At 36.5% G+C, this 27,215-nt stretch overlaps 5 protein-coding genes across 10 annotated transcripts; 2 read left to right on the forward strand and 3 right to left on the reverse strand.

Annotated features, from left to right (window-relative positions):
• Positions 1 to 126: 126 nt before the first annotated feature.
• On the reverse strand, positions 127 to 10,001 carry LOC114533665 (E3 ubiquitin-protein ligase HACE1-like). Of its 3 annotated transcripts, none has more exons than XM_028555252.1 (28): positions 8,579 to 10,001; positions 8,299 to 8,369; positions 7,889 to 8,021; positions 7,565 to 7,619; positions 7,363 to 7,452; positions 7,176 to 7,280; positions 6,988 to 7,063; positions 6,806 to 6,883; positions 6,653 to 6,706; positions 6,459 to 6,541; positions 6,282 to 6,378; positions 6,045 to 6,146; positions 5,535 to 5,641; positions 4,932 to 5,305; positions 4,099 to 4,825; positions 3,770 to 3,841; positions 3,599 to 3,686; positions 3,405 to 3,516; positions 3,127 to 3,227; positions 2,967 to 3,054; positions 2,734 to 2,883; positions 2,408 to 2,469; positions 2,005 to 2,139; positions 1,767 to 1,898; positions 1,596 to 1,694; positions 1,344 to 1,414; positions 1,140 to 1,253; positions 127 to 1,049 (listed from the first exon to the last, which is right to left on the reverse strand). In XM_028555252.1, the coding sequence occupies exons 3-28, from the start codon at positions 7,950 to 7,952 to the stop codon at positions 947 to 949; spliced, it is 3,339 nt and encodes a 1,112-aa protein (XP_028411053.1). In that variant the 5' UTR covers positions 7,953 to 8,021; positions 8,299 to 8,369; positions 8,579 to 10,001; the 3' UTR covers positions 127 to 946. The 3 variants fall into 3 exon arrangements, with proteins under 3 accessions (XP_028411053.1, XP_028411052.1, XP_028411054.1); XM_028555251.1 differs by having other exon boundaries at positions 8,299 to 8,413; XM_028555253.1 differs by lacking the exon at positions 8,299 to 8,369.
• Positions 9,006 to 9,973, forward strand: LOC114533586. Its single transcript, XM_028555131.1, has 4 exons — positions 9,006 to 9,121; positions 9,231 to 9,385; positions 9,512 to 9,649; positions 9,891 to 9,973. The coding sequence occupies exons 1-4, from the start codon at positions 9,006 to 9,008 to the stop codon at positions 9,971 to 9,973; spliced, it is 492 nt and encodes a 163-aa protein (XP_028410932.1).
• A 101-nt stretch (positions 10,002 to 10,102) lies between the features above and the next one.
• Positions 10,103 to 14,899, reverse strand: LOC114533667 (fukutin-related protein-like). Of its 3 annotated transcripts, none has more exons than XM_028555255.1 (17): positions 14,679 to 14,899; positions 14,370 to 14,420; positions 13,903 to 14,030; positions 13,479 to 13,534; positions 13,132 to 13,302; positions 13,010 to 13,041; positions 12,788 to 12,895; positions 12,622 to 12,652; positions 12,468 to 12,518; positions 12,047 to 12,104; positions 11,769 to 11,853; positions 11,420 to 11,490; positions 11,257 to 11,349; positions 11,045 to 11,177; positions 10,726 to 10,839; positions 10,502 to 10,614; positions 10,103 to 10,412 (listed from the first exon to the last, which is right to left on the reverse strand). In XM_028555255.1, exons 1-17 carry the CDS (start codon positions 14,791 to 14,793, stop codon positions 10,380 to 10,382), a joined length of 1,443 nt encoding a protein of 480 aa, XP_028411056.1. In that variant the 5' UTR covers positions 14,794 to 14,899; the 3' UTR covers positions 10,103 to 10,379. The 3 variants fall into 3 exon arrangements, 2 of the variants coding, with proteins under 2 accessions (XP_028411056.1, XP_028411055.1); XM_028555254.1 differs by having other exon boundaries at positions 12,622 to 12,721; XR_003688084.1 differs by lacking the exon at positions 10,103 to 10,412 and having other exon boundaries at positions 10,523 to 10,614; positions 11,049 to 11,177; positions 12,622 to 12,721.
• A 241-nt stretch (positions 14,900 to 15,140) lies between these two features.
• On the forward strand, positions 15,141 to 18,465 carry LOC114533669 (mechanosensory protein 2-like). Its single transcript, XM_028555259.1, has 7 exons — positions 15,141 to 15,288; positions 16,244 to 16,353; positions 16,579 to 16,651; positions 16,719 to 16,801; positions 16,876 to 17,135; positions 17,340 to 17,418; positions 17,695 to 18,465. Exons 1-7 carry the CDS (start codon positions 15,249 to 15,251, stop codon positions 17,887 to 17,889), a joined length of 840 nt encoding a protein of 279 aa, XP_028411060.1. The 5' UTR covers positions 15,141 to 15,248; the 3' UTR covers positions 17,890 to 18,465.
• A 121-nt stretch (positions 18,466 to 18,586) lies between these two features.
• Positions 18,587 to 25,753, reverse strand: LOC114533668. Of its 2 annotated transcripts, none has more exons than XM_028555257.1 (3): positions 25,542 to 25,753; positions 19,280 to 20,008; positions 18,587 to 19,094 (listed from the first exon to the last, which is right to left on the reverse strand). In XM_028555257.1, the coding sequence occupies exons 2-3, from the start codon at positions 19,987 to 19,989 to the stop codon at positions 18,929 to 18,931; spliced, it is 876 nt and encodes a 291-aa protein (XP_028411058.1). In that variant the 5' UTR covers positions 19,990 to 20,008; positions 25,542 to 25,753; the 3' UTR covers positions 18,587 to 18,928. The 2 variants fall into 2 exon arrangements, with proteins under 2 accessions (XP_028411058.1, XP_028411059.1); XM_028555258.1 differs by lacking the exon at positions 25,542 to 25,753 and adding an exon at positions 22,091 to 22,704.
• Positions 25,754 to 27,215: the final 1,462 nt, after the last annotated feature.

Consider the following 27,215-nt stretch of genomic DNA (forward strand, 5'->3'; position numbering starts at 1 on the left):
CCGATTATGTATACAGGGTGAGTCAGAAAAAAGTCCCCTCTATTGAAATAAAGCCTTTGTTAGAATCTGATTGCCTTAATATTATGATAAACCCAATTGAAAGCAAGACGCTTTATTTGAATGCCTCAACCTAATAACTATGCTATTTACACACTACCTCGTTGATCATGCATTCAAATCAACAAAGGCTTCATTTCAACAGGGGAGACTTTTTTTTGACTCACCCTGTATAAGTAAACGTTAAAGGCAGACTTTGGCCTGGTTCACACTTGTCCTAAGAATCTGGGATTCTCGTTGTCTGGGCCACTTATGCTTTGTTTATGGAAAAGTAATATAACGATCCCCGATTCTTAGGAGCTACTGTGAACCAGGCCTAAAGCCTGGTTTTTCATCACTCGCAGACAGTCGGCGATTCTCGGCCATCCATTGTCGCTGAGCAATGAAGTAGTTTTTCTGCAGACAAAGCATTTTATGCAACGGAACCGTAACAAACGACAATAGAGATCGCCGACTGACTGCGAGTGATGAAAACCAAGCTAATGATCTATAGAAGACATTTCTTGGGACATGCAACGATTTACAAACCCTACATTAGCACTATAGTTGCTCTTTCTGCCAAGATAAAATAGTCTGTAACGCTAATTTCTATTATCAACGTAGAAATTTTGACTGTACTTTCCCTCTATGTATTCAGAACATACTGTACGAGAGATCGTTAGTAAATTAGTCTAAAGGTATTCAAAAATTCATTCTAATTACCTACAATTCATTAATGATACTCTCATCCAATTCATTTATAATTAATTCCTAATTTAATGTTCTAATATTTCCGAGTGTGCATCCTTGAATTGCTACCAAATCCAAACCTCTTATGAAACACGCCTTGCAAACATGTTTTGGAATTTGTTCGCTAACACCGGCAGAATCCATCTCGAACAGAAAAACTTCAGGCAAAATCAAATCCTTGACTTCCACATCTCAATGCTACCAAAAGTCTTTCCTTTAATTCTTCCTCAGACCTGTATTCTGGTAATCTCAACATGTTGAAACTAAAATAAATTAAGGACGTGAACCATTTGACTGTAAAAAAACTGTAAAAATACCAATGAAGATAGAAATTTAAAGGAAGTTCAGCTCACCAAGTACTCGCACTAGGCAATAAATTTGGTTGAAATTCGACTCTTGAGATGCAGAATTGATGAGGACCGCTCGTTCCAGAGAGATGAGAAAAACCACCAAGAGGAACTCGTGAGCTGGAAGAGAGGTATGAGATTGAGCCCACGTGGACGTGTACGCATATAAAGAGGAGAATCTGGGTATGAAAAAAGAAAAATACATCCAACCTTCCTGTAGCAAACTGCAACAATAATACAACATCTGTCTTAGGCAACGATCGTAGAACTTTCCAAAACCACTAAAAACAAATATTGAAAACAGATCAGTGGAGTATGTATCTTCTATCATTAACCAGTTTTATCCATCCACTTTTGTTAATTCTCATCCTCGTAGAACAAAAGGCTTTGTCACTATATAGCATAATAGTTCCATCAAGTTTAAAATCGTGCAATATGGACGAGTCTAACTTGCTCACTCACCACAATTACTGGACACTCAGCATCATAACCATTCGCATAAGTTGTGTTCTTCTCCCAGTCATCCATGTCCACTTCAGGCAAACCTGACATCAACAGCTCCTAAACATGTTTTATATTCCTTTAAAAGACAGGATGTACAATCCTAGAATGATAAGTCAGACGTCTGCTTACCAGTTCATACTCATCGAACAGAGAGACAAGTGAATGTGGAATGAACTCGTGAAATCCATCCAGAAAACTACATATCTGCCGTCGTATTGCACGAGTTAACTTAAGATCTGCAACTAACTGGACGTATTCGTGCTGTAAAAAGATAAGGAACTGTTAAAAACATTTGATATGTACTAATGTTCAAGCTTGCACTACCCTCAGTGCCATATCATATCCATTGGCATGAAAGGGTATTTACCTTATTTTCTTCAGTGACCATAAGTCGATTTCCTTCAGGTTTTAGATCAATTTCTCTCATGGTACCAAACACATCTGTTTCGACAGCAAAGGTCAAGTCAAAGCCAAGATCAGATATGTCATTATCTAGTATCCACTGGAAATATAACAAGTATGGCTGTTAACAATGCGTAAGGAAAAACCTTATACACAAACAAAAATCAAATTGTCTACAACGTGTTATGCAACAAATCTGCGATAGCAAGCGAGCCAATTAATCAAACATTTTGTCATTTTATCCAGTCTATAAGATCGTCAAGGTTGTCATAACCTGGTAATAAGTTAATATTGTGATGGTGCTACTATGAGTCACCAACCCTGCAACCGGTTGCTAACCGAAACAAGGTGCATGTAGGGTTTTATACCTGTAGGTTTTTGGCATACTCCGGATCAATGGAAGAGACATCTTGGTAGCTAACAGGAATCCCTGGAATTATAATCACAATGATTGATACAAAGTCTTGGGAGTGCACAGCGAAGTATTGGGACAAAATAGAAGAGGCTATTTTCAAACGAAGGCTTCTTCAGTGACAATAATTGTTGCGACTTAAAACTTTTAGCAGAAGGCAGGACTGGGTATAATAAAGGCAGAGCATCCACAATTGACTTGTTCCTTACACGTGAAAAATTCACACAAAAATTGCGACATGGACCGGACGAGGTGATGATATGGTACATCTAGAGTACTCACCCAAAATATGTTTGTAAAAAGACCTCGTGAAATAGACATTGAGATGTAAACGGTTGTACAAACTCAAGCCAATGATTCGTCCAGCGAATCGGAAATAGTTTAAATGATCAGGATTGATTTCTGAATTACTACAAGGTTGAAACGTTGTACCTGAAATATCAGAGTTTAGGTTTAATAAAGCAGACAGTACGATCGGAAGCCTCCAGTGTTGCAATTATTGCATAAATACGTACCATCAACAGACTGGGTGAATAAAGCAAAGTCGGGATTGAGAATTTCCTTTGAAAGTAAGTCCAGCCACTCTTTGAGGACACCACGACCCTGTTATAATAAAGATTTCATTTCTCATTACAGATTATTCACTGTGACGATTATTATTATGTAAGAACTCACCACCCCAGGTTCCCCAAGAAATCGAACGACAACATTCTTTTTTAAAATTTCTGTACTGATTTTAGACAAGACTTCACAGCTGGTATTAAACAGACTGTCCCCTAAAATAGAAAGCATCGCATAGTTTAAGGTAAGTCTTTCAAAGTTGGGCAGCGTACCAATTACATCTAAATTGTTCTCATGGAGGTGAAGGCAAGACTCATCCTAAATGCGTCCTAAATCTGTATTAGAGTATACTTATAGAATAGCTCACGTGAAAGATAGTTCCAAAAATTTACCTCGTTTGATTTCAATCACATTCTTCTCATCTATATTGTAAGATCCCTGGCTATCTTGATTGTTTTGTTTGAACAGATTCTCGTAGAACCATTTCTGTCGTTCTTCAAATGGCTACAGAAAGGAGAAGCTGTTTTTTCGAATTTGTCCATGCAATTTAATAATATCATAGTTATAATGTTTAATCAAAGATTACCTGAGCCAACACAACGTGAACAAACTTCTGCATGAGAACTGGACTGTCAAGCAAGAAGTGGAAATGTGAAAACAAGATCTTTGGATTTCTGAAAAAAAATTAAAAGGATTAGAAAACGATGATTCACAAGATTCTGGTTAAGTTCAGCCTGAAGATATTTTGTCCACAAACCTGGCAACAAGCGCCTGTAAGACATCCTCATGTCTGTTTACGAAATCCACAAATCTCGGAGGAGCACCATTGCTATAATACAAATATCAAATAATAAGATGTCTGGACATCATCGTAAAATATAAACCTGGGTTGGCATACACACGAATACTTGGGACTATCAAAGAACAAAAGCATCCAGCCAGCAACGTTACTAAGAAGCAACTTATGTCCTCAGGTAAAGATCGAACCTGTGGGCTAACTACAAAGTTAGCCAAAATATGTGAAATTCTAGGAAATATTAACTGCAGAAAGTAGAGAATAGAAAGACTCTACTAGCAGCGACTTACCGTCTGTCCCATCTTGATTGGTTACAGCAACAAAGATAGAAGCCATGTGTGACCACGCATAGACGATCAGCGGTCATTGTTATAACGTCACTATCAACAGACGAAAATGCCGGGCTGACGGTGCGACTGTCGAGACGTGGATCACATTGTTCAATGTCAACACCTATATCTTGCCCAGCGTGTCCGTTGTCCCGTCTTTGGTGTGAATCACGAGCCGCGTGGGCTTCAAAACCAACGCGAGTATCGCGTTCGCGTTCGGGTCCGGGAAAGCCATTTACCACAGCACGGTTGGCAGGATGAGGGTCTGTTGGGCTGTTCATTGAACTAATTGATCTTCGATCGCTATTCCTTCGTGATGTAACGTATGTTGACATAGGGAACCCAAATACATTTCCTTCACTGGGACTGTTACACCCAGGACTCACGCTTCCATCGTCAAGGTTGGCTAAATTCATTTCAATAGCAGGCTGACTCAGTCTGAATGTAGCATCACTTCCCATGCGTAATAATTTCTGTCTGACGCTCTGAACACGATATGGTACTAAAGCAGCAGCAACGTTACGAGACAACTCCACTCCAAGTCTACCAGAGGCTGACACACTTCGTGAAAGAGAACATTTCTTGTCAGTATCTGGGAGATCTTCTTGTTTGGAGAACAGCGAATGACGTTGAGAGGTATAGAGAGTTTCAGACATGTGCCGAGTTACTGATGGTTTAACACGAGATACTGCAATGAATAATGAATTTCATCAGAAGAACTGGGTGGATGGATTAGTGAGACACTATCACTTAGAAGCTCAGTGACTTCAAACAAAGACGAAATGTGATCATACCTTTACCAGACTGCACGCCAGAATCAAGCAGGACACAATCATCTATCCCTGCTTCACCCTCAATCACCTCCATTTCACTCAACAACAATAAAAACCATTCCTCCAATGCTTCCCAGACCTCCTCAAGAGGCGCGAAGACGTTAGTCTGTGGCGATTCATGATCATCACTGTTACTTGACGTACTGCTACTCGAACGGCCACTAAATGCAGCGCGAATTCGGCTACTCGTGCTATCTGTGCGCGTGTAGATGCTAGGACCGGAAGTGTAAACGCGAGAACGAGCTCTGCCAATCAACGGTTTGACGTAGAGCTTGCAAACTAGTCTGATAACGCGCAGAAAACTGGGGACAGCCACATCGTAGTCACTGGATAAACTATAAAATAAAAATTTGCATTTTATTTGTCGGAGATCGTTACTGAGCGTATCAAAAATTTGGGTTAAGCTCAATCATATGGTTCAATGCATCCCGATCCTTCCCGGATCATTTGTTTAATGATATCTATTAACAGACTATCCACAACTGCAAATCCTCAGTCTCACATCTAACACGAATAATTAGATATTTTTCTTGCATTGCAGTAATTATGAAATTAATTTAAGACCTTAGTAGCTCTAGACCAGCAGTAGCTGCCAGTTCACCAAGTTCCGTCATAATTTTGTTTTGTAGGGAAGAGTTCGACTCGGATAAATATCGTAAAACTTTGTAGATCTAAGAAACAAAAAAAAAGGTTTCAATGCATGTAAGCAGGTTTATTTCTGATTTTGGGTTATTGGTACAAATAAGCCCCACATACATTATAACAATATGATAAGTATGTATATCTTTTAGCATTATTTGTAAATTCTTATCAAAGCCAAAGGTGGTTAGAAAATTGTTTTAAAATATACCAAAAAAGATACTCGGCGTTCGGGTCAAAACGTCGACAAGTTTTATTGTCAATTTAAGACAGTTGCGTTGGGAAATTGTTTGAAGTATTTGAGCATGCCGCAAGTCTACTTCCTGCAAGCCATATAAAGATGATCATATTTCACTTAGAAATTTCTTAGACCTTTACAGAGTTGGGAATTTTTTGGCTAAAAGCCTGTGCTGTCAATGACGTTCCGAAAATTACCTTCGTCTCCTCAATACGAGTATCTTTAACAAGAGATAAAAGAGAGTTGAGCAGAGGTGGATAATACTCCAATATAGTTGCACAAACACTTTCATAGCCATTCTGAAATAGAGTTGAAATAACTGAAAATAAATTTAAAATGCACTTTAAATTAATAGTTATAATTTTTTTCATGGAAAGCTAGGTTAACTCGTATTGCATGCAAACAATCTAGGACTATAACTGGGTAGTACCAACCTTTACTGCAATGTCTAGTGGAGTTTCCTGGTCATTTGTTCTCAGTATTTGAGCACCACGACTCAGCAGCAATCTCACACAATCCTCATGACCATGTCTATAGCGAAAAGTAAGCTCCATATCAACTTTAAACTATTTACCAGTCCTAACATAAATGAGAAACAAACATATATCTACCTGCAGGCATAAAATAATGGTGTACATCCTTTATGATCACATTTAGAAATATCAGCTTTTCTCTCCAACAACAGAAGAACACTCTAAAAAACAATATTGAACACAATATATAAATAATACAATCCATAAACTGTAAGCAGTTACATGCTTAAACTGTAATGAAATTCAATTAAAAATGTTTCGGGTATACATACAGATGTGTGTCCAGAAAGACATGCATTATGGAGTGCTGTTTGGCCTTGGGAATCCTGTGAAGGTGAAATATGAAGCCCATTCAGGAAACAAATTTATGATACTAAGTAACTATTGTTATCTGCATGAACACAATTTCCTTGGACAACAGTCACCTCAATGTCCACATCAACAATATATTTTAAAAGTTCTCCCAACAACTCAGTTCTGCCATTTGAAGCTAACCAATGGACCTATTAATTTATACAAGCAAATAAAACAACTAGATCTCTTCAAATTTTATACTTTTGATACCAAAAGATATTTATCTTATCTTCCAAATAGTTTTAGTGCTTACAGCAGTCATTCCCTCATTGTTGTGGATGTGGATATTTGCTTTGCATTCCAATAATTTTTGAATACACTTGGTATGGCTGCAAAATATTCAATGAAATTTGATAAACAGAAATATTTGATTTTGAATTAAGGACTAGTTCAATACTCAACATTTGAGGTGTTGGTGCAATTTACCATGCACTCACATACCCATTTCTAGCAGCAAGCTGTAGTGGTGTGACTCCACCAATATCTTGACAGTTTACATCCGCACCTTTCCTCAACAGGTATGCTAGACAATCATATGCACCAACACTGCATGGGATTGAAAAAAAAGACAATTATATTTGAAATTGTTCCAAACTGCATGACTATGATAAAATATAATTTTAGTTACTTGGCTGCCACATGCAGAAGACTTCTTTTTGCTCTTCCCGCTATATGACTGACATCATAGGATGAAGATGATATCAACTCTGACACAGCTCTAAAGTTGAATATAGGAAACATTGACATGATACCAGAGAGAGTACATGCCATTATATAGTAGTAAAAGGCAGTGGGCTGTCCCTGCTCATCCATGTTTTTCACAAACATACCTATGTTGGTTCTGCATAACCATTGGCATTAACATATAAAATGCTGAGTCATTATCTATAAAAAGAATATGAAATGAATTAACCAAAATGAGTCAAAACATATATCACAGATGAAAAAATTAATCTAAAATATAGCATGTTATTGTGGCATCTTTAATTAATCCTGAGGTAACATATATTACTAGCAAAAATGTTAGGGAGACCACATTCCCTGCTTTATTCAAAACAATTAAGTGTCATATATGTTATTTTCACAAGTTATAATCAAAAGCAAACCTATAGACTGATAATAATATTGATCCTCTCTTATAAAAGCGTTTTTACCTCCTGGTAAATCAGATGCTCTAGCTGTTCTGAGAGAACGAGCTAATTTTTGTAGAGTTTCCATTTAATCTTCGACTGCTGAACCAGATGTACTAGCCAGTCATCTATTCTTCATCTGTTTTGGTGCACAAAGCTAGAAAAACATTAATGGCAACATTTGAAGAGAGCAAGCTAATTTCTATAGTTTCTCTAGACTTTCTCTGCCAAATTACCAAAGATTGACCAGCATTTTAGCATAAACATGGGAGAAAAAAATGGGAGAAAAACATGGTCATGGTGGGGTTGTAATAATAGACCTTCTCAATCAGTAAAAAACGGTGATAATTATCCTTGTTTAGAAACAATCAAAGAATTTCGTTTCAAAATTTCCGTGTAGAATGACTAGAATCATACAAAATAATTTAACAGACCTCTATTCCACTTGAGAAATCTTTACAATTTAAACATGATTTTGTGAAACGCAACTGCAACTTCCCCTTTTCTGTACAAATCAAAATCACGTCGCTTCAAATTTTGTTTTTAATTCTATAAACCGAAGAACTTTAAATTGGAGACATTAAAACTAAAAAGCGATACATAATATTTTATCAATGCGAGCATAAATATTATATGCTGACACAAGCCACTTTCTTGAAAGTGCCATAACAACAAATGTCTGGGATGGGTCATATAAACATAGATCAAACTTACACTATATCTTCTTTTCGCTTTAATACATTCAAGCCAAGACATCCATTACGACTTCAAAGACTTAATACTTTGTCGTTATAGTAAAAACAACTGTCTAGCGGTGTAAAATATGCGACATATCGACAAACTTTGACAGTATTTCAACTTGCCATATTTGTTTTGTTTCCCTATTCCCTATTTGGTGTAGCTTAAAATATAAACCAATCACATTGCGTCCCTCCTGTGGCGGGAAATGCTCACCTTTTGCAGGATGAAATGTTAAAACCTCATTTTTAATTTGAAATTTACTTTGTACACACCTAAAAAGTATAACATTTTTGTTCACAAGTACAGATTTTTGGGATTAAATTGTTAGTCGAAAGTCTCGTTTGCTATTTCTACGTCCTGAACTTTGATGTTCGCCAAAAAAGGAAGACCAGCTTGAGATATGGATGCAAAGGTTCAGAAAAAAAAACAAGAGCATGGTTTTGTAAGCGAAGCAAATGATGAAGTATTGAAACTAGAAAACAACGAGAAAAGTCTTCTTCCAGTACAACCCACACGGTAAACCAAGCTAACTCTTCTTGGTAGCAAACCCAACTATATTAAATTTTAAACGAACTATACTCACTATTATAACGACCAATTTTACAACACGACTATCATATTGCAGCGATGAAACACAGCACCCAAAAGCAATTCATAAAGCATTTATAGCAAAAAGCCCAGCACCATTGCTGTTCACACATAGCGATCTACAAAGAAACACCCAGCAATTTGTGGACGACATCAATGCAAAAAGAAAACGCGATGCAGATTCACTAACAGGTTGGATGCTTTTTTTTTCATAAGTATACATGCCTTTGCCTATTATTTGCCTTTTTCAAGAGGTGGGTCTACTAAATAAAATGTCAGAAAAATATGGTGCTCAAAATTCAATTCATATTCCTGTAGAAGTACGAAAAGCTATGGAAATCCAAGCGTCAAATATTGGAAATATGATTGAAGAGACATTAGTGGGAATCTATGAAGAAAAGAGTAAAGTTATTCAAGATAAACTTCAAGAGATTTTTGCAGTTCTAGACAGAATATGTAAGTACATTCATAACATTGTATATTTTTATAACGGGAGGTTGACTGCGAACTTATTGCCATGCACGTGAAGTCATTGCCACGTAAGTTCGGAGAGATTACGGACCATACGATCCATATCACAATACAACCAAATTACCATCACCGCCGTACCAACATCACCACATTCACAAACATCTTCATTGACAAATGCCATTTGTTTACACCACATCAACTCCCATTTCCTGCATTCACTTTTTAGCGACACTTGAGAGAGAGTTAAATGAATTCAAGCAAGCACTGGGTCTGTTTTATGAAGATGTACGACCATCAAATGAACCATAGGACAGATATATAAGAAATGTTAACATTTGAAATAACAGCAGGGAAATTTGTACAATTATAAATATTTTGGACAAACTGGTATATTCACGGTGTTTCTTTCGTCATAAGAATCTATCGCACTCAGGATCATCTTTTTATATCTTCACTTTTATTTGAGAATTCGTCCTGAGACGAATAGGACTTGTCAAACTTGATGATTCTTACAATGTTAGTAAATGATTAGTGCCTTATATAGTTTATTATCTTGGTGTTTGCTAATTGTATTCTTATCAGATTTACAACCTTAGCATAGTTGCGTGAGATATCACTAAAAGTCGCTAAAGAAGATGTTAAAAATAAAACCTCCAACGTCTTAGTTTACCTTGTTCAGACCTTGACTGAGAGCTGTAGAATGTAAAAGGCTATATTATCTGTCTCCGAGAGATGTCTTCTTTCTCTTCTAAGAAATGCCAATGAATAAAAAATTTGTGTTTTATAGTACAAAACTAACAGTAATCTGTAAACACCCATAAAAGAACAAAATATCACCTTCATCTTCTTTGGATTTGGAAATTGCGGATTTTCAATGACACCTTTACCAAATTTTAATTCTAAAAATTCTCTATAGTTGTTTGGAACAGATGCTTTAATACCAGCAAAATCTACAAAACATAACGAATGTTATTGTCTTCATCATTAAATAAACTTTTGAAAGACAGTATAAAATCACAGTATAAAAATTAAAATTACATATAGCTAGCGTGTATTCTTACCCAAAGTTGTTAAAGGTTTCAAATAATGTGCAGGAAATTCCGAGTCTTGGCGGTGTGTTTTAAACCAAGTATTTTTTGTCATTATACCATTCTTTTCGTAGAATGGAAATATATCTAAAACATTAAAGCAACAAGTATTTTAAGTTGCTTTAACAATAACTCTGATAATAATAGAATATAATTGAGGTATTCTTCCAAAGCAACACTGGATCAGCAAGAGATGATCTTTACTACACCTCCAAGAACCGTTCAGAATTTTTAGAGCGAATCAATAAAAATAAAGTAGGTTAAGTTACCTATTCTTGCAATGAAAACTTACCTACGTGTAAATGATTTGTTTCACTAAATTGAACCCGGAAAAACTCTCCCTCTCGCGCTTTCTCCCAAACAAAGCCTTGATCATCTGTATATCTCTTCTGTGGGGACTCTTGAACAAGCTGCAGTTGGCTGCACTATAACGATTGCACTAGTATTAGGCACCCTCCTACATCATCACAACAGTCAAAACTAAGCAGTAACGAGCCGCTATACCTTGCTAATTTCGTGCTGGTAAATACCAATATCAACATCATAATCCCAAGGTATGATGTCTCCATTCCTTACTGCACCAAGTAAACTACCACCCTATACCAACAAACAATGTTATGACACAAGATTTGCAACTATCGCATTAGTAGATTTCATTCATTGGTACCTCAAGCCAGTAACTGACTCCAGACTTCACCAATGTACTAAGTACATAACGCGTTGTCTCCTTCAAATGACCTACAATAACAAACACAAGCAGGTTACAACTTATATTTCCGCATTTAAAAATTAATTGAACGAGTAACCGTCAGGCATATAGAGTCTTAGAGATCTACTGTAGTTCCAATAATCTTTAAGCCTGGTTTCCATATGACGCCGACGTCGGCAAAGTATTATTGTCGGTGATTACTGATGAGTGAAATCTTTTGTCTTTCTGAAATCATTTTCTCCTTGGATGATTACAGACAATGAGTCGGCGACAGGTCGGCGTCATATGGAAACCAGGCTTTACTTACGCATACAACACGGTGGTGTCAATCTTCCTTGGTATATATATTCTGGCATGTCATCTATTACTGTTCCAAAACACCGTGCTGTTTGCTAAAATAGCATCAGATGTCCATGGTTAATTAACGTATGAGCGTCTCCTATAAGGACTGTGTGGCTTTCAGTTATGTGGTATAAAGTCACCTCAGCGTTCGGTGGAAGAGTGCTACCATTATATTCACAACAGAGCTGTCCCGTTATTTCCAGCTTAACTACAGTAATAAAAGCGAAATAGTACTGTACTTACTTTATTGCATCCGTACCAATTTTCCACCCCATTTTCGTTAATAAGTTTTATGCCAAATCTATTGAAATGAAAACGGGCTAAATTGGAAAACATGCGAAGAACATATTGTACGTCAAACCCAAGCATGCGTAGTTAAACACTGCTTGCTCCGATCATTTTTCGTTCATTTTCGAAGGGGGTCTTTAGGGTGAGACAGGTTGAACAGACAATCATCATCTCACAAAGATTAGAAGTTCATGTTGTAGATTGGAATGAAATGAAAGATTTGCACGTGTTTCTTGAAAGGGGAGACTCGCGCATGCATGTTTTTAGAGAACTAATTCAATGTATCAAATATTTCATGCGTTAAAGATGACAGAAAAGAAAGTTTTGCATAGAAAACTTCAAGAAAACTCTCAAAAGAAAAATATTATACTGAAACCTTTTGTACATTCTCAACAATCGTTCATTCTTTTTCTGATCAGCTTTCCATCTGAAGGAAGAGATATCATTCTTCTATCAACTCATTTTGTTCTTTTCAATTAATTCATACAGTTGTTAAGCCAAATAATTTGACTTGTATATAGTTTGTTTACCTTTTATGTGTATCAGTGAATAGTTCTTTCCCTGGGGTGAAAATGTTATTATCATAAACTGTTGTTTTCCAACCTTTTGAAGCAAACTGAATAAACAGACCTAAAAAATCATTTGTTCAACAATGAGTTTGTGTGGTGATCACACTGAAGTTGCAAACAAAGTCACCTTCAGGGTATGGCCTCAGAAATGGTTCACTCAGATTGGCCAGATGGGAAGATTGAAGTAATAAAACAACTTTTGATGTGCCACTTATAGCATCACAAACTCCATCATCTAGGGAAAACGAAAAAGAAAACTTTTAACCAACAAAAACATCTATATGGAATGGAACTTTGTAGAGCCAGCTAGCTGTGTTAATTGTTAGGCAATTAACCCTAACTGACATACATGTTTTGTCTGTGTATGACATTGTCCAATGCCTAAAACAAAATGAAGATTTTTTTTATATTGATTATAATGGATCAGTTCTTTTCTGACATATAATATCAAGCAAATCAAGCAATCATAACCTGTAGTCAACTTTTAGTTTTGAACACTGGTAATTGCTGCCAACAGGAAAAGCAGCGATCCTTGCTCCATCTATGGTGTTCAACTTTTCATAGTTGAAGTTTTTCAGTTTTTTACCATTGTGTAGTCTCACTGAATCCGGGATCAATAAAACATACTTTGTCTTGATGTAGCTACATATAGACAATTTTTATTTGATTTAATTTTAACCATACAGTACATGAAAGTGTGATCAACAATTTTTGTCATGTTTCACACTGTCAAGCTGTTTTCTTTTTGTGAATTAATACAAAGATAACATCAGATAATAACAAGGGCTCTGATATAAATTAATGAAAGATTATCTTACAATGATGGATCACCCCATTTTTTTGGATCACTGCTTGCCTGATCTCTTACAACAACCTAAATTGTAACAGAAACAAAAAGCTATGCTGGTCATCTGAACAATGTTTAATGAACAAAATCAACAAAAAACATCTAGAAGCTGGACAATGTATAATCAACAAAAGACAGAAGTTGGACAAAGTAAGACAAACAAGCTCAAGGTAGAGTACCTTAGAACGGCATTTAGCATTGCAGGACTCAAGTTATGAGCTGCCATTATAGATTGTGTCGCCTTTAGAAAATGCCCCAAACAGTTAAATTTCAATTTTTAACTTGCAATCATGCATATGGCAGAAAGATTTGTGTTTTAAAGATTTTTGTGTGCAGATGTATGCTATGGTCCTACCATATAGTACCACTAAAAAAATATTTTGAAAAAAAATAACCTTGACATTATCCTGAGATACATCTACAGGTGGGTATGGCAATTTCTTGCTGACAATTAAAATATTTACATCAGGGAACAAATTTAATATTGAATCCACTGTGTTTGGAATGTCATTTTCAAATTCTTCTGCAAAACACAATACAATTGTAATATTAATTATCTATGTAAGTAATAATTCCTCATTGTTCAATTGCCCTAACAACCTGTGTGTCAGCTACATTTAAATCAGGTAGATTTTAATGAGGCAAACTAAAGGTGTAGTAGTCTTTGTATATGTCCATCTTGCAAGACATATTTCAAAGGGGGGGGGGAGCTGCATTTATGTGATAGGCCACATATATAGCTAGGGGATGGCTTAATTAATAGATTAATTGGGCTTGTTTATTGGTAAAGTACTTCTTCACTTCTTTCATGATCTCAAATCATAAAGCCAGGTTACAGATATTATTAAATTTCTTTACTTACCAAATTCAATAATCACAACTGTAAATTTTCCTCCAATAGATTTTGGTCTACCTGCATTTTAATAACATTGATTTTTAATTAATTCTACATGTTCAAATCCCATACATGTTTAGAGTATCCAACAATAAACTTCACCAGTATTGTTACAATGATGAATTACACACAATGTGTTGTACAATGATTGCTTCCAGATTCCAACCAAATTAGAACCCTACATAACCTGCCTTCATCAGCTGTATCAGACTTGTCAATAATTAGAACAACCTATTATTAATTAATTAATTACACAATGTTGCAAATACTTTATACCTTGTTTGTGTTTATGGTCATTGGTCCCTGGTTGAGACAAAAACAACAGCAGAAAGATAAAAATATTCACCAAAAGACAAAATAAAAGAATTTGAGAATGTCTACAATATTTCATTAAATTCAACTGGTGTAAAATATGCAACCAAAACAGTCATACGTTATTACGTATTCATAAGTACCATTTCCACTGTGACATTTTGTAAAATTAATCAGCATTTTCACCCGCGTCCCACGCGTGTTCAAAGACACGCGCGGTAATGACACAATCGGATGTTGTCGTCGTTCACCCGTCGTCGGTGACAACCGTCACGCAATAATTCCCATCGTCAAGTTGATCCTTAAAAACATGAATTTTCTTGCATTCAGTAAAGTAAGGTTGTCAATTGTGGAATAAACTAAGGAATGTTAGAATTCAATTCAAGGAATTTGACTTTGGGATTAATGGCCTTTGGTCTCATGTTTACATTTAATACATTTGCACAACAAAAACATTTTGCTATAATTGCGCAGCAAAATTTTTGTTTCTACCTTTTAAAACTGTCGCTCTTTTAGGATAGATTCCTACCAAATATGAGTTCGAAAAACCTGCACGGTATCTCGTCAACCCAAGGTAAGTAGGAGTATATTTTATTCCAGCAGAAAGTAGGGTTTGCGGTGTTTGTTTGAGCAATATTTTGAGCCCAGATTACAGAAAATGTGGCATAACTAGGGTGTGTTTTAATCGTTTTCTTTTAAATATGCATACTTCATTGATCGACAGTATTTGCACACATATTGACAAGTTTAACACAAAAATAGTTACAAATCGTGGACACTAGGCAAACCTAACTCGTTTTGTGTGGTTTCTATTGTTTTGATCGAGGTTTTGATGGCTATAGTCAAGGCCAACAAGACTTTATTTTCCCGCTTCGAGCAAGCTTATATACAGATAGTGTTCCAGTTTTCGGAAGTGTTATTTACACACAGTAAACGTTTCTACAATAAAAGTGATATATCCAAGGCTTTATACAATATAGTTATAAACCGTGAAATGAAATTCACGTTTTTCTTCCTCTTGGTAACGTGCGGGATCACTTTCACTTCCTTATTCGTATCATCATTTGATTCAGCAAAATTTTTATGAAAATCTTATGATTCACCTGAAATCTTATGATTTATAGTTCACATGTCTTATATCGAAATATTCTCACATATTTTTTATAATTGTGATTTTTACATGTAGATTTCTTTTATCCACTTAATAAAACTTTTCTAGGGTATATTTTAAATAAAAAATCCACCCGTAACAGCTGCCCTGTTGTTGTCAATCCCATAAAAACAGCTGCCGTGATGATTTCTCAACCACAAAATTAATGTTACTATATTCGTAGTGAAAATTTTAAAATGATACACTTTGTTGCATTAAATTGTACAATTCTGTCAGTTTTTTCCCATTAAAAATAAATTGTTTTAAAAACAGTAACAGCATATAGATTATTTGCTGCTATAATTATGTTTTTCCCCCTAACAGGGAACATGACACTGCATATTTTCAGATTCTTGAAAGTTTTTTCATACAATTCCAGATACAGATGATGAAGGCTGTTGTAGCAGTGTGTGTGCTGTCATCTTGACTGTGTTATCATACATTATTGTGATATGTACGTTTCCTTTATCACTCTTGTTCTGCCTCAAGGTATTGAAATTTATTTTTTTGTAATTATCCAAAATATGTGTAATTCAAGCTTGTAAGAATATATACAACCAATGGCAGTGAGGGGAAGATAATAGCTTTCAAATCATTGAACTTTTTCTCTTTTTTATTATAAACCTTTACATGATATCATATATAATTTAGAGAAGTAATTAAGAAAAGGTATGTTTGGTAGAAACTTGTAAAGTATTTTCTTTTGCCTTATAGATTGTTCAAGAGTATGAGAGAGCAGTCATGTTTCGTCTGGGTCGTCTATTGCCAGGTGGAGCTAAAGGGCCAGGTGAAGTTACGGTAAAACCATTTACTCCATGTAAATACTGTACTAAAAATGTTTTACCAATTTCCAGGTTTGTTTTTCATCCTACCATGTATTGATTCTTATCAAAAAGTTGATCTACGTGTGGTGTCCTTTGATGTCCCACCACAAGAGGCAAGTTGTTGATGTTGCTCATAAAAATAATCATTGTGTCAACATCTATATTTATTTTCTATTCCTCTCTATAGATTCTCACCAAAGACAGTGTGACAGTTGCAGTAGATGCTGTTGTCTATTATAAGATCTACAATGCAACAATGTCTGTCACGAATGTGGAAAATGCTAGCAACTCCACAAGATTGTTGGCACAAACAACACTTCGTAATGTTCTGGGTACCCGCAGCTTAAGTGAGATCCTCTCAGAGAGAGAAACTATCAGTCATGCAATCCAGACAAACTTGGATGAGCCAACGGACCCATGGGGTGTGAGAGTTGAGCGTGTTGAAGTGTAAGCAGGATTTTGTTCACATGGATGAACCTATCTTAGTGAATAACCAATGTTGGTTATTAATGTGCTGAAATTGTGCATACAAAATTTGCATACAATACTTGTCAGGCTGTCAGCAGTATTGCATTAATCATCATAGTTTATTTGTCAGATCTATCCATTTCATTCACATATACACTTATATGCTCTTAATTCTATTTACAGTAAAGACGTGCGTCTGCCTCAAAACTTGCAAAGAGCCATGGCAGCTGAAGCTGAGGCAGCAAGAGAAGCAAGAGCCAAGGTAAGTCTTCTTTTCAACCAGGGGCTAAATGATCAATCAATAAGAGATGATTACTAAATCCGGGAATAACAGTTTAGAACAGATAGAACTACACTGTGTCAGGACAGTGTTGAAGGTAAACTTCTCATTTCAAGAAAAAGTTCATCTTTTCTGAGCCACCTGGGATGACAGAACTGATGAAGCTATCCAGTATTAAAAAATTGGATTGGTTTTCTATTTCATAGATACTATTATCAGTACAATAAGAAACTAAAATGTGATCTTTTAAACTACCAGGTGATTGCAGCGGAGGGTGAAATGAACGCATCACGTGCTCTCAAGGAAGCAGCAGAAGTGATTGCAGAGTCACCACAAGCTTTGCAACTACGATACTTGCAAACATTGAGTGCCATCTCAGCTGAGAAGAACTCCACTATAATCTTCCCATTACCAATCAGTATGTTGAATGCGTTGAAGAATCATGGTTCCTAAACACGTGGATAAACTGACTTTTATTTGCACCATTTTTCGTCTATAACTATATTAGAACTATTGATTAACTTGCACATGATTCACGTTATGTTGTAGTGTGAACACACTTGATTTTTATTAGAGCTTGTTAGGCTCTAAGCTATTAACATATATTTACTCGTTCTTTCACACTATATGATTTGTCAGATCCGAATCTCGTCTTGATGTACACGTTATTAATGATTTCCTGTCAACAGTAAGTCCATTTAGCTGTAAAAAATTACATCCATTACAAGAATGGACATTCAGATCCGAACAATCTCTCCGTAAGAACATTACAGCAGGATCTGTGAGCAAACGAAATTAATGCTTTATAGTAATCACACACTAAATTAGCCAATATTTTAAGCTGATGTTCAAGATTGGTCAAGGATATATTGAACGCAATATCTCTTGCAACTCCAAACTGTATTCCTGATTTAAAAACAAGTTTCATTGTTTGTTATATGATCTAACTATTATTAGTGAATAATTCACAATGTATGCTACCATAATCTGTAATACAGACATTCGGATAATAAAATATAATCGTTTAAACCCTAATTTCCAGAAATATTCTTTTGGTCGTGACCGCTCATGCCGATCATATCCTGGATTTCTACCTGCAAAGAATTGGTTCGCTAGCGAAATATTTGCACTAGCGAAGTATTTCTCTTTCAAATTAGGAATAGTTGAACATCTCTGCTAGTTGAAATCCAGCCTCACGCTAAAGAGAAGTCTCACGTCCTAGAACATCACTATGGACATCTCGGGATGGTTTAAAACCGCAGGAACGCGCACGAGCTGGTAGCCGGGTTATGCATAATTTTTCACATTTTCCACCGTATAAAGCAAGTATAAACATTCTAACCAATTATAACTTCTATTTACAATAAAACGAATGCACTATCTCTATATATCAATGCCTGTTGGAGGATTGATTACCATCTTTGAAAAATACCATTCTCGGTGCTAGCTGTTGTCTATGTGTGATAGCTGCAATCTAAAACACCGGCACAGTTCACAGTTTCTTCTGCAGCTCCACCAGGTAGCCCTCTACAAAACTGATATGGTTTACGATATTTTGACAACCAAACGTATGTGTTGCTCTTTCAAAAACTTCGAGATCTTTTGCTAGTTCGGCATCTGGCTGTTCCAAAGATTTTCTTAGATTCTGTAACATCGAGCTATGAGAAAGACATGACACTTTCAAGAAAAAGTTTTTGTACTGGATAAACTTCATTAACTATAAACTGTTTTTCTTAGAATGAAACTGGCGTAGTGTCGTGGTGAATGCATCTTCTCTATAGGTAGCTGGTGCGAGAAACGAACATGTCAAGCTAAGATCTGAAGAAAGCCGTGGTATACTTACATCGTGCTATTTACAGTGTCTTTATTATTATGTACTTCTGTATCGTTTCTCCCAGATTCTTCCTTTTCACTCTTTTCATGTTCCATATGCTGCTTCATTGTATCTGCTACGTAATCGGTCGGAAAATACTCGGAATTCATCGTATGAATGCCATTCGCTAAAGTCTGGGCCTCTCGCTCACATAGCCTGGAGAGTACATTGACTTTACTCCGTTTAGATCTTGACTTGAGGTTATAGCGAGATATTAGTTCGTTGCCGGTCGTTTTAGAATGCCTTAGATAGGCAACCATTTCCGATCGGCCAAAAAACTCTGGATACTCGGTCCGCCTACGAAGTTCATCCAGGGTTAAAGGTATCGCTTGTAATTTATTCACAGGACTGAATAAATTATTCACATAGGTGACCGTGTCGCTTCCAACAGGCAGTGAATCCGATTCGAATGTCTCCGAACTAACAGCGACGAGTTCCCGAGTAGTTTTTGACGGGTTTCCGTCAACATCTGAAATTGGCTTTTGCATTTCCCGCGTTATTTCGTTCAGGGGACGTTGAGGTGATTGCCTGGTCGTTTGGGTTTTGTTTAAAACCTTTTCATTAGAAAAATCGCTGGTTTTTCGTGATTTACCTGTGACAAAACATTCATGATTGTGTGGTCTTTTCCCGCCAAGTTTCCAAGTGTTGGCTTTAGGCATGGTTGTCGCACATGAAGCCATTTCTCTAGTTCTTTTACAACTGAAAAGAGAAGAACTTCAACCATGAAATCACAACCACCAAACTACCTAAATAATGGCTACAGTCATTGCGATGAATGATGGTTTACCAACCCTCAAATAACTGGAATCCCGACTGACTTATCTATGGCAGCAGCGGACAGCAGTCCACTTTGTATGTCTGCATCATGTGTGGTTGGTGTTGGGCAGGGAACGAAGGATCCGTAACAGGAACCCTGGTTCCTTGATTGCTGCTTGCTGGTATTTACTATTTAAGCATGCCCATGCATTATGTTAGAACTTACAACACCAGACATACAACTGGCATTCGTCAGCGCCCCGTCACGTTTGACACACTTTCACAATCTCTAACCTAATCTGCACAAATCTACACCTCTGTGAGTTAGAGAGCAATCGGCAACCTGATGTAGCTACTTCAATACACATTCCACAACTCACTTCTCATGCATGTGTGTTGGTTGTTCCGCACGAGTAGGTAAAACATTCACATAACAAAAACATCAGTCCTCTAGACTTCTGAGGATTAAAACCAAAAAACCTTTTCTATATGTCATTTACCAAATTTCCGTGTTTGAAAGCCACTTAGCTCACTCATCAAGTTTAACATCATTGGTTTAACATCTAGGTGACGTGGCCATAAAAAACATTCTGCCTGGTTACGCGTTCACATTACATTAAAAAAACCTCTCCATAACAACATATTCACATATTTTCCAGTCTGACTGACTTTGAAATCTCTGACACGGTTATATAATTTCTGCCCATGCACGAAGCAGATCCAAAACAGATCAAAAACTATGCTATGATATCATGCAAATGATTCAGGAAACAAGAACGCTCGTTTGAGTGGTTCGAGGAATCTCAAATCCGTAAGAAGAATGTGAGCCCACGGCAGTGAGAGCCTTTCCAACGACTGTTTTAAAATCTAGGGCCGTAAAGCTAGCTGCTCGACTGATTTCTTTTGATTACGGTATCTAAACCTGAATATATAAATATGCACCATCCCCCTAAATAAACGGTCTAGGTACAGCCCTGTAAAAATCGGAGACAGTAAAGGTTTGCCTGCGCCTACTGGCTACTCTGTATTCACATGTAGGTTGGCGGTGGCTTCGTATAAACTGGTCAACTAAATGTTTGATAGCTTTACACTATACGTCTTGATGTAAATGAAAACTATATCAATATGTTATACGGAGTAAAAAAGGCTATATATAGTTCTTTGCATCTTACTGCTTTTCAGGAAAATCAAAAATCGAGCTAAGGTGCGCGATAAGAATACCGCATTTTTCCTATAAGTATATATTTAGTTTAATTCTATGCTAATAGCATATTTTAAGTGGAAAACTAAGCTTTAGACAGTTTCGTCTTCGTGATGATGGCAATCTGGTACAGGGTGTAACTGGTATACACGTCAAGCTATTTAGAATTTAGAAAGTAACTTCATTCTCTTAATTTATATGGTTAATACGAAAATAAATACATGCAACGATAGTTACGATGCATGTCATGCATGCTTGAATATGTGCGTGGTATAGGGTTTTAAACTGCGTCATGAAGTAAAGTGATGAAATCCAGATTAGATTATATAACTTTAAAACACAAATAATAAGTTATGCGGTTCGTGCAATTCTGGTGCAACTATCAGAATGACTCAAACTGGCGTTAATTAGACGGTGCATGTACTCTACGATAAAGCTTTTCAAGGATGAAAAATAGATGCGAGAGTGGCTGAGTCAGGCTAGCGTAAAGAGATTTAAATTGCCTCGACATGAAACAAATCAGCGGAAACCATATGTCAACCAACACAAGCAGTATATATTCCTTGAAGCACACCATCTCAAAGCAATATAGGTCTATGTCTTTATAACGTTCAAATAATTCTCTACACATACATACTTGCATTGAGCTATGTCTATTGTATGCGAAGTAATTTTCGGTTTTGGTTTTAACTTTGCCGGTTTCAGGAATGTTCAACTCCATGAGAATACAGGATAAGATTTAGAATACGATCTATTGCTGCGCGAAATTTCATTACCAATATTTTACTCTAAAGGTATATATACATTATAATAAATGATCCTACCTCGTTCAAAACTATATGTCCTCACTTCAACTCTTTGCGGTGTGATAGTGGTGCTTGACTTCACGCAGTCGTTTAAAGCATCAAATTATCCAGGCATGAGGTAAAGTTAATAAATTCTTTAAACAATACTCAATAAAAGAGACATTTAAATAAAGCACTTGTGTTTTAAATAATTAAAATGCTAGGATGCTAAATGGAAGCTCGTCTTTGGCCACAACAGAGGAATAAGATCAGTTTTCCTTGCTAAAGATAAGTCATCTTCATATAGGTATCTCTGATACAAGAATTAGAAAACATTTTGCCTGTGAAAAGATGTATAATCTTGTGTGTGAAAATGCATAGTTACGCATGATTAACAAATAGTTGCACAGTTCCGCATCATTGCGACTTTAGAACTTTAAAATTCCTCAGCCACCACACAGCTACACGCTTTGGTTTAAGTAATTACATAAAATAAATCAGACACTAAAATACATTTTTATAAACTTTAGTAAATTGCTGCAAGCACAAGACGAGATAAAATAAATGAACTAACGTCGTTTTTCTGACAATGGGTTAAATCGAAGTCCTAATTAAAATGCTTAATTTCGTGACCACCTGCAATAGTCAAAGAATCATTATTTCATTGCCACATACAAAGATACAGTTGGCTATTTTGTCAGGCCCTATATAGTGCTTAAGGCACTATAACATGTGTGCGCGATTATTTACATACTCAGCTTGTTTAGCTAGTTTCATACAACTTTATTTATCCTTGTATACCAATTCAAAATTAATTACCGTTGTAACAAGTATGCACTGCACCCAGCTGCATCAATATCAACCATAATCACCAGTCTCTTTGTTAGTAAATATTCATTTATTTGTATTGTGTCGTAAACTAGTATATAAGGCCTTCAAAATACATACTGCATCCATCTCATGGAGAAAAATATTTTGCTGTTTCTTAGCTAACGTGTTTAAGGGTTTTCTATTTTCAGGAGCTGTTCAGGCTGGCTGGCGTGCGTCCATTTCAACCCGGAAAAATATCCTTAAGCTGACAAGAGCGACATAGCGTCATGCAACGTTCCTTTGGTCCGTGAGTTCTCAACCTGAACCATTGATTGAGAGACGGCCCAGGTCCAGCCTGAGTCCATGGTTAATTTACCTAGCTGGAAACCAAACTAAAATAACCTCGTTCGTTACAAACCTTATTGGTTATGGAACTCGACGTCACTAGGATAAACACCCTTTAGGTTTTAGTAATTATTTCATATTTTGTCAGACTGTAATTCCTATGTGTTGGGTATATCGTTTGTATTTTTCAACTGTTGTTTATCCGTATTTATAACTAAATTTTCACGCTGGCAACGCCATTGTTCGGCAACATGACAGAATATTTCATGGCGACACTTTGTTTTATGGCAGTCTCTCTGACTATCAGACCTTTGCTATCAACAGTGCATGTGATGAACTGGCACGCGGGGGTGCCTTATTGGTATGCCACGGTAATTATAACTAGTGGGTGAACCTGTTGCAAGCCAGGTTGCCAGGGTGTTTGAAACATAAACTAATCTATGCAAAGTAAGAAAGCCATTTAATTCAATTTTCAATATAAACAGTATATTGGCGAGGTGCTCTTGTCATCAGTTAATTTAATAGATTTCTCGCATTTGAGATTGGCTTATGTCTTCTCAATGTGGTAACTGTAGCGCCTGCCAGTGGATTTCAAATCTTAACTGTTACTGTTTAAGAATTTACCCTAACACAGATCTCTATACATGATATAAAGATAGTGACGTAAGATTTTTCCAAATTAAACTATATATCAATGGTGAACCAAGGCTGGTACAATGGTAGTTCGTAGTTAGTCACATGATACTTGACTTTTAACTGCAGCCCCCTAATATGGGTACACGTAAAGATTTATCCGTGCTCAGCCTTTGTTTTGGCAGCCTAAACACTAATAAAACTCGGTATTAGTAACAATTTTAGCCGTGCCATTAGTGTAAATTGAGTATTGGGTAAACGGAGCTTGCATTTTTTTGCTATGAATAATGTGTTGTTGAACAATATCCTCAAGACCTCAAAATGAAGCAATATAGTATTCACCAGTCCAGCGGTTAAACACAGAGTGAACTGATGCGAAACAGAAGATAATGTCATTTCCGTTTTAACATTGCATGCCGGCAGTTAGCCATGAGCTAGTTTCACACAGAGGGTATCCACCCATTCTTTCAATAATATGGTAATACCGTACGCATGAGTTCTTCCAGGGGGACACACAGGCAGTGTAACACTGATAATTCATTAGTAAAATGAAGATTACCATTTTAGGGACTGTCCCCCCCCCCCCGCCTTTCCCTCGTCAACGACCTTGGTTAATAATAATAATAATAATAATTACAAAGGAGAAATTTTGCTAATACTTTCCCTCTAAAGGGAGTGAATGTTTCTATGTTTTTCTGGACGGAGGATATTCTTAGCACATCGTACTCTAGGTACTACCCTACTAGGTATAAGGCTCGTTTGTCAATGAAACCATTTAAACTACCACTAAGGCACTAGACTAATGACTGGTACTATTGAGACACCACAAGGCGCATGCATTATAATTGTAACTTTATCTAAGCTAGGAGGTCGCCGTTACAGCAATAATCATGTGTTTTCAAATATCGCCACCAGACTTTATTTACGAGGATTGCAATCATTCGCAAAGATCCGTACTGTCAACGAGATCCTTTGAAACATTTCCAATGAAAAGACGTGCCATCAGGCACTGACACGTCGTCAGTGATGAATATGTAAACTAATGACAAAGCTCATAATATGACTTTTGTCTATCTGGCTGCTCAAAACAAAAGGACCGGAATATTTTGATAACAAACCGAATTCATTTTTCTCCCAAGCCAATATCATTACGCCGGTAACTATACTCAACTCTATAATGAGTAAACTGCACTCATGCACCATGTCAATATCATGTAAAAAATTTCCCTTTTTACACTAGCTAAATAGCAGCAAAGTTGTTTGGACTCAGTTACTCATTTCTAATGTTAATAACTTTCAGTTTTATCATCAGTATTTATATATATCACTGGCCTTTCTCACTACCATGCTTCTTGAATCTATATCAACCATGCATATGCGTTTTAATACTTATTGTCATTTCTTTAAAACAACTCAACTTAGGAATTAGCGAATCACACGACGCTGTGAACAAGCACTATATACGCCAAGAAGCAGCAAGCTCTTGCTGATAATTCTCAAGCTACTTTACCTCGTAATGACTTCTTCAACTAAATTTGTTCCCTATAACACCTTCCTATATAGACCTCTGCGAGGACCTCTGTTATAAGTACTGATTTAACGATTATTATTTAGGAAAACAGGACTAAAAACAATGAGCAAAAGATGTCTGTATATACATGCAAAACATTTGATATAATCTGAGTTAACACGCTTGACTTACCTAGGTTGTATTTCACGGCATTCAACGATCTGTTAACTAATTAGGTTAACAAGTAAAACCAAGGTAGAGGAGATTAATAAATGACGGTGATTATCAAAGAACAAGTTCGTATGATATTGTTGATGAGCTGAAGCGACATCAGCTACAAAATATTTTGATCTTGATGTATTCCGCGATTAAAAATAAGAGCATTTGTCAACGCAGGTGGGCCAGTAAACCATTTAAAATCATTGAGCCGTTTAAAGGAAGCCTATTTTGAAATGCAAATTTAGGATTTATATTCGTATGTGTCAATATGCATGGCGTCTGTTCATATGCTTGTCAATAATGATATTGTAAATTTAATAAAGTTTCCTTTTGAAATGCACTTGAAAAATTTATCCCATGTAATATCAATAACGCGGCATGATAGAAATGGAAAACAATCAATTTTAATTCGGTAACATGCAGTTACACCGACCAATTTATCGACGACACTAGGCCAAAGGAAAAGAAAAAAGTCACCCAAAAATTAGTCCAACGAATGAATCTGAGGTAACCAATTTTAAACAGTGATGTACAATCACCTCACAATCACCACATGGTACATATCACTACAATTTTACTCAATATGCATAAACCATTTTGAACGAAATTAAGAATATAGAAAAAAGTAATATAAAAAAATCTTTTAGTGAAAGAAATAAACTCTTGTGGTAGCCTGCCGGCCATCAACGTTTTCTTCGCTTTCAACTATTTGAGTCCTCCGACAATGACAATATTTGGTGGTAATATGAGCTAGCATTTAGAATAAATTACTGTGTAAATTTGCATCAAATATTGATCCATTTTATTTTAATCATTTAACTTGGGAATATTGATTAGGATTTGATTACAGTGTGAATGCTGGAACTTATGCTAAATGAATGCATGGTCATGTCATGTATAATCTACGAAAGGTCAGAGGGAAATGACACAACACAGTGACCCAAACAACAGAGTTTAAAACGCAAGAAATCACGTATTTGTGTGAAAGAACCTGATAGTCACATCTCTACCACGTGCACGTCTCAGAAAACCATAATGCTACCACGATGAAAATAAATACCCTTTCTCACGATGACGTATGTCCACCATTTTTGTATAAAATCCTTTCTCTTACACCCTGGGAGGGGGAGGGGTATATCAATCTTCAATTTAATGCCTGAAGCCCAAATTTTGTGAACTTTAGCCCCGCTTACACTGCACGGGTAAATCCATGGGTACCATTGGCACAGCACGGCTAAATGCATAATGGGTACCATTGGCACATGCAGCACGGCTAAATCCATGGGTACCATTGGCACAGCACGGCTAAATGGGTAACATTTGCTTATTTCATCCGTCCTCGGCCTTTGTTTTGGTAGCCTGAGCACGAATAGAATTGGGCATGGGTGCCCATTTTAGCCGTGCCGATAAATTCAGTGTAGTATAAACGGGGCTTTAATTAACTTACACTATTGTGTAAGGCCCGAAACTAGAACGATAATTGGGGGGTGTTTATTCATATATTCAGTTCTGCCCGACGGATTTCTTTTGTAAGTACAAGCTATTGCACTAACAAAAGAAATCCGTCGGGCAGAACTGAATATATACAGTTTTGGCCCCCTTTCCGGGCAAATATGGCGGGCGGTGACTATGAATAACTATTTTTTA

Source organism: Dendronephthya gigantea, unplaced genomic scaffold, assembly GCF_004324835.1.
Source record: "Dendronephthya gigantea isolate DGI-Jeju-01 unplaced genomic scaffold, DenGig_1.0 000093F, whole genome shotgun sequence".
Taxonomy (NCBI): Eukaryota; Metazoa; Cnidaria; class Anthozoa; order Malacalcyonacea; family Nephtheidae; genus Dendronephthya; species Dendronephthya gigantea.